Below are 6,000 nucleotides of genomic sequence, written 5' to 3' on the forward strand. Positions count from 1 at the left end.
CTGATTTTCCTCAAACTTTCAATGATGTGTTCTACTAATATTGCTACATTCTCTCAATCCTTATGTTTATGAAGGTGAACTTGTCCTTTAATTCTCAATGCTCGGGTGGTCAGAAGCTATAGCAGTGTGTTTGTGTGTGACACACACGCACACACTTGAACCTGGCATAAACCCGAAGGATAATTCAACTTGGGGATAAATGCGAGGGATCACCGAAGTGATGCAGCTTTTTGAGTTTGTAACAAATAAAGACAGAATAAACTGACCAGAAAGAATATAAATTATTAGTGGAAAAGTGAGCAAAGAAAATGGGATTCCATCGGGATTCGAACCCGAGACCTCCGGATTGCTAGACCGGTGCTCTACCGACTGAGCTATAGAAAGCCCTAGTGCAGTGTTCGTCCCAGAAACCCTTAATTCTCAATGCTCGGGTGGTCAGAAGCTATAGCAGTGTGTTTGTGTGTGACACACACGCACACACTTGAACCTGGCATAAACCCGAAGGATAATTCAACTTGGGGATAAATGCGAGGGATCACCGAAGTGATGCAGCTTTTTGAGTTTGTAACAAATAAAGACAGAATAAACTGACCAGAAAGAATATAAATTATTAGTGGAAAAGTGAGCAAAGAAAATGGGATTCCATCGGGATTCGAACCCGAGACCTCCGGATTGCTAGACCGGTGCTCTACCGACTGAGCTATAGAAAGCCCTAGTGCAGTGTTCGTCCCAGAAACCCTTAATTCTCAATGCTCGGGTGGTCAGAAGCTATAGCAGTGTGTTTGTGTGTGACACACACGCACACACTTGAACCTGGCATAAACCCGAAGGATAATTCAACTTGGGGATAAATGCGAGGGATCACCGAAGTGATGCAGCTTTTTGAGTTTGTAACAAATAAAGACAGAATAAACTGACCAGAAAGAATATAAATTATTAGTGGAAAAGTGAGCAAAGAAAATGGGATTCCATCGGGATTCGAACCCGAGACCTCCGGATTGCTAGACCGGTGCTCTACCGACTGAGCTATAGAAAGCCCTAGTGCAGTGTTCGTCCCAGAAACCCTTAATTCTCAATGCTCGGGTGGTCAGAAGCTATAGCAGTGTGTTTGTGTGTGACACACACGCACACACTTGAACCTGGCATAAACCCGAAGGATAATTCAACTTGGGGATAAATGCGAGGGATCACCGAAGTGATGCAGCTTTTTGAGTTTGCAACAAATAAAGACAGAATAAACTGACCAGAAAGAATATAAATTATTATTGATAGTGTACACAGCACGATCCACATAAAAAGAAACAACCAAATCAAATTTGGAAGACATACCTCTTTCTCCTCCCTCCTCCCCCCCCCCCCCCCCATGATAATCATTTAATCAATAATCCTACAGTTTTCACATTTACTCTTGGAGCACTTTGCATAATGTGAATGAATGTGCCTCCATCAGCCTGTATTATAATCAGTTTTGAAATGGTCAATACATGTACCACCATTGAACATTTGTGACCCGCTACAACAAAAGGATCCTAAAGTCGCTGACGGCTGAGCCGAGAAAATCGAGTTTGAAGTCACATCATCAAAATTGGTCAAAACAATCAGATTTCTGTTTTTGGCATAATATTGTAGCCTAATGTTTTGTCTATCATCTTCCGAAATTTCGAAGCTAAATGATCAAAGTAAAGGCAAGAAATCAGCGTTTTTATAGGCCATGATTTTCCGACTTTCAACGTAACAGAATCATGTCCGAAGATTTGGATATAGCACCGCAGCTAGACTCCGCCCCTAGCAACGAGGGAGCGATCTTATTGGTCAGTGCGTGGCATCCTAATTACTGATTGGTCGTGCGTAGACCGCTGGAGTTAAGCTGCAATGAACATAGCGGAGGTCGCTATGTAAGAGCATGCCTTCTATTGTCAAGCGGTGAAAAATGTCTCGCCTCCCCTTGATCACGATAGTGTCGGAAGGTAAACTTTGAAGGCGTTTTTCTCGAAACTCTGATTTCCTCAACCACTTGACAGGGGTGGTATTCTGTAAGCGCGATCCTTATTTCGATCCTAGGAGCGCGCGTAGGACAGAAAATAGGATACCCTTAGGACAGGCAAAATCGGTATTCTGTAAGCCTGTCCTAAGCCTATCCTAGGACAGTCATTTATGAATAATGAATATTAATGAGGAAAGACAGGACACGCCCGGCGCAGTATCTATAAGCCAATCATCTGGCTAATTTTACGCAATGCGCGCCCAAGATCTACATTGCTCAAACATGCGCTTCACGCAGCTCTTACTGTGCGAGGAGTTAAAATGTATTGTCAGTCTAATTTTACAGTTAAGAATACAATTTTGATTATCAAAGCTTTAGCACGCACTTAGCCCACCATAATAGATGTGACCTTACGAGTTCCATTAATTAGCATTTAAAGTTTTTGCAGAAATTAGCTCAAATTTTGAACTTTTGGAGGATGTTGGGGTAAACTGGGATATCATCACTGCATGCCAAACTTCGCCCTTAATTCAAAGTTATTATAAGATATATAAGATTTTCTTAAATAAATATAAATAATAATAATGATAATAATAGATGCACTCACAGACACACACACACATGCGCTCACATTATTCTATAAATATGATCGATATGCTTGTAATAATAATGTCTTGCTTATAGTTAGGACCTACTGTTTGTCCCACTTAAACCAAACCAATGTTCCACTTCTCCCAGGAAAAAAAAAAACAATGATAACACAAATATGAGACTTATACGAATAAAGCGTAGCAACCCGTTTAATATGGCTAGCATCAAAAGTCTTTTGGTCCGATACACGTGTGCCCGGCCATTCTAGATATTAGAAAGTTATTCGAGAAACTTCATCAAATCACAATTTTTGTCCCTCTTAATTCACCCCGCTAGCTCTCCCCTATCTTTATGGTAGTATAGACTAACATGCAGGGCAATGATAACAGAATAAATAAACAGAATAAATAAAGGAGATTACTGATAGATTAAACAAAGATATAAACATGGAGCTACTATAGCTCCATGATATCCTTGTATACGGGTGCTGTTCGCTATTCCGAAGGTTCGTTAATCCGAAACACACAAATTCTCCATACCTAGAGGTTCGTTAATCCGAAAATGAAAAAGGGTTCGTTAATCCGAATATTTGTGGCGTTATTTCGAAGGTTCGTTATTCTGAAGATTTGTTAATTCGAAAATGAAATTTGGAATAACGAACCTTCGGAATAACGAATCTTCGGACTGGAGCATTCGGAATAACGAACCTTCGGAATAACGAGCTGTAACCGTATAAACACGTAAGTTCACTACATTTTGGAAAAAAAAAATGTTAATCCATGCACATGGACTGTTAGGTCACCGGGTTGCGTCACACACTATACGTACGTCTTAACAATAATGTGAGCGTATGGATCGTTGCGTTACTAATACTTTACATGGCCGGCGGAACACAAAGAAATACATAAGGTGTCATCACTTTGGGCCCCCACAATTTTTTTAACCCGGAAGTACGTAAGTGGCACTAAATAGAAATAGATAGAGATCTTGAAGTGTGCGGAGCGCGGTAAGGTTATGTTTTTCCAATGTAGACTTTTTTTTTTTATTCGCTTGTCAGCTGAAGAAACCCAGAAATGGAAAGGGTGAGAGGAGCTGAGGACCTTTTTTTATTTTTTTTTCTTGTTAGCTCATGAAACCCGGAAGTAGGCCCCCACGCTTTTAAAAACGTTCAGTCGGCCCTGCTTTATTCTTCACGCGACCTAGAAGCACACTGCGTACGTTTCTTTTTCTTTGGTTACTAGATCTTCATAGCAACGACTTCGAGGGTCACGTAATGTGGGCGGCGAAGGTAGGCTACTTGCACCGCGTCCGCATGACGTTCGGGCAGACGTTGAGCATAATAATAATGATAACAACAATAATGACAATAATGATAATAATAATAGTAATAGTAATAATAATAACAATAATAATGATAATGATAATAATAATAACAATGATAATATTAATAATGATAATAATTATTATCATTATTACAATATTAGTTATAATTATAATAATAGCTTTTGTTGTTATTGTGTACATAATGTACTTTTTATTTATTTTGTGCCGAATAAAATGAAGTGTGAATTGAATTGAAAATGGCGAACAACAAACAAATAAACACATACCAGCTAGATAAAGAATACAACTGTTTCGAACTTAATAGACTGCAGTTTTAGAATCCTCAGTATGAAAGGGACAGATAACTCTGTTATACGATTCATGTATCTATTTTCTTGTTCATGAACATATAATAAGAGACAGTGGGTCGTCAGTAGGCCTATATACGCAATAGCCCGGCATAATCGCCAGAGAAAGATTGCCTAGAGGCTATCCTTATTTTTGCTCCTAAACTTGATCCTACTTGTGCTTACAGAATACCACTTATCTTAAGATCTCATTAACATCTAATTACATCTAATTAACATATCAAGTTACGCCCCTATCCTAAACTGGGAGAGAAATAAGGATCCCTGACGTCACTATCCTATTTCTCCTCCTACGCGCGGTGTTACAGAATACCAATCGCGTATTTAGGAGCGAGAGCTGTCCTAGGATCCTTACAGAATACCACCCCCGGAGTTAAGCTGCAATGAACATAGCGGAGGTCGCTATGTAAGAGCATGCCTTCTATTGTCAAGCGGTGAAAACTGTCTCGCCTCCCCTTGATCACGATAGTGTCGGAAGGTAAACTTTGAAGGCGTTTTTCTCGAAACTCTGATTTCCTCAACCACTTGACATGCGCTCACAAAATCATCAATATCTCCGCAACCAATTACTTTTATGAGTTGTGCTATATATGAAATTAAAGTAGAAGAGAAAAAGAATAATGCTGTTGTAGCGGGTCACATTTGTAGGGTTCATCACTTTGAAATCATTCCAACGGCAATGGAATTATGAAACTTACTTTACTTGCACATTTCAAATGGAACACTGATTAACTGATAATAAATTAGTAGTCTCCTCTAACTTCTGAGATAATGGGGATCACATAGAGATTCCGGTTAGTCTTCAGAATTTGCATTTTCTAGAAAAAGACTGGTACATGGTGAGAAGATCTCAAAGACTAAAAAGCAATTTTTGAAAAGTTACAACACTTGTATGCAACTTTGATCATGAAGGCATAAATTTTTTTGTTCATAGTCACTTTTTTGAACTTAAAATCTCACAAACTTTATCACAGTCTACAAACTTGAATTGAACCTTTACTTTTTTTTTTGGTCAACATTGAAACTCTTATCATATAGTCCTAAGTTTTATTCACAGCGTGAAAATCACACCCCATCACTGGTGTATTACTAAGAGAAATACACTGATTTTTTTTTATTATTCTGAATATTGTCTATTCAAAAAATACTAGGATGAACTACTGTTTATGCAATATCACACTCTTACACATAAGGGTAGCATAACTAAACAAACAAACCTATAGATCTTCAAACCTATGTTTTTCAAGGCATATCTTGAACAAAAGATTGTAATCTGGTCTACATTAATTATATTCAGATACCTGGTACAATGTAATTCTTGAAGGTGTGCAGCTGGAAGAGCAAAGGTGTCTCAAGGGAGCAAAAATATGTACTGGTCAGTACAAAGCTTATAAATCTACTATGAAAACTACTTTTTGTTATAAAAGCAATGCATTTTCACACTCACAGTCTCTGAAGGGCCCTGTGATATGTGTACAGTACATACCATACATTGCATGCCATAAATAATGTACACATTGTATAACAATACGTTGCACTTACATTACCACATTTGCTGCCTTGCAAGTAGTCAATTGATTTTCCATCACAATTACTCGAGGGTGAGCATCTGATGCAGTCAACTACAGCTTGTGTAAATATCTCCTGGATATCACTCATCTTGTAGAGACACAGAGCAGACTGTACAGGTGATGAGTTCTCCTTGGTAAACACAGCATACATGATGTCATCGGT

At 38.7% G+C, this 6,000-nt stretch overlaps 1 protein-coding gene across 1 annotated transcript in view; it reads right to left on the reverse strand.

Moving 5' to 3' along the window:
- LOC139734030 (plexin-A4-like) overlaps positions 1-6,000 on the reverse strand; it is a 63,500-nt gene that overhangs the window by 56,633 nt on the left and 867 nt on the right. Inside the window, exon 2 of the mRNA XM_071644837.1 lies at positions 5,798-6,000. This exon is cut by the window's right edge and continues 35 nt beyond it. Within this exon, the coding sequence (XP_071500938.1) occupies positions 5,798-6,000 (203 nt within the window). The remainder of the gene's footprint in view (positions 1-5,797) is intronic.

Source organism: Diadema antillarum, unplaced genomic scaffold, assembly GCF_040938485.1.
Source record: "Diadema antillarum isolate AM-2024a unplaced genomic scaffold, OU_Dant_1.0 seq00000507_RagTag, whole genome shotgun sequence".
In the NCBI taxonomy this organism is placed as follows: Eukaryota; Metazoa; Echinodermata; class Echinoidea; order Diadematoida; family Diadematidae; genus Diadema; species Diadema antillarum.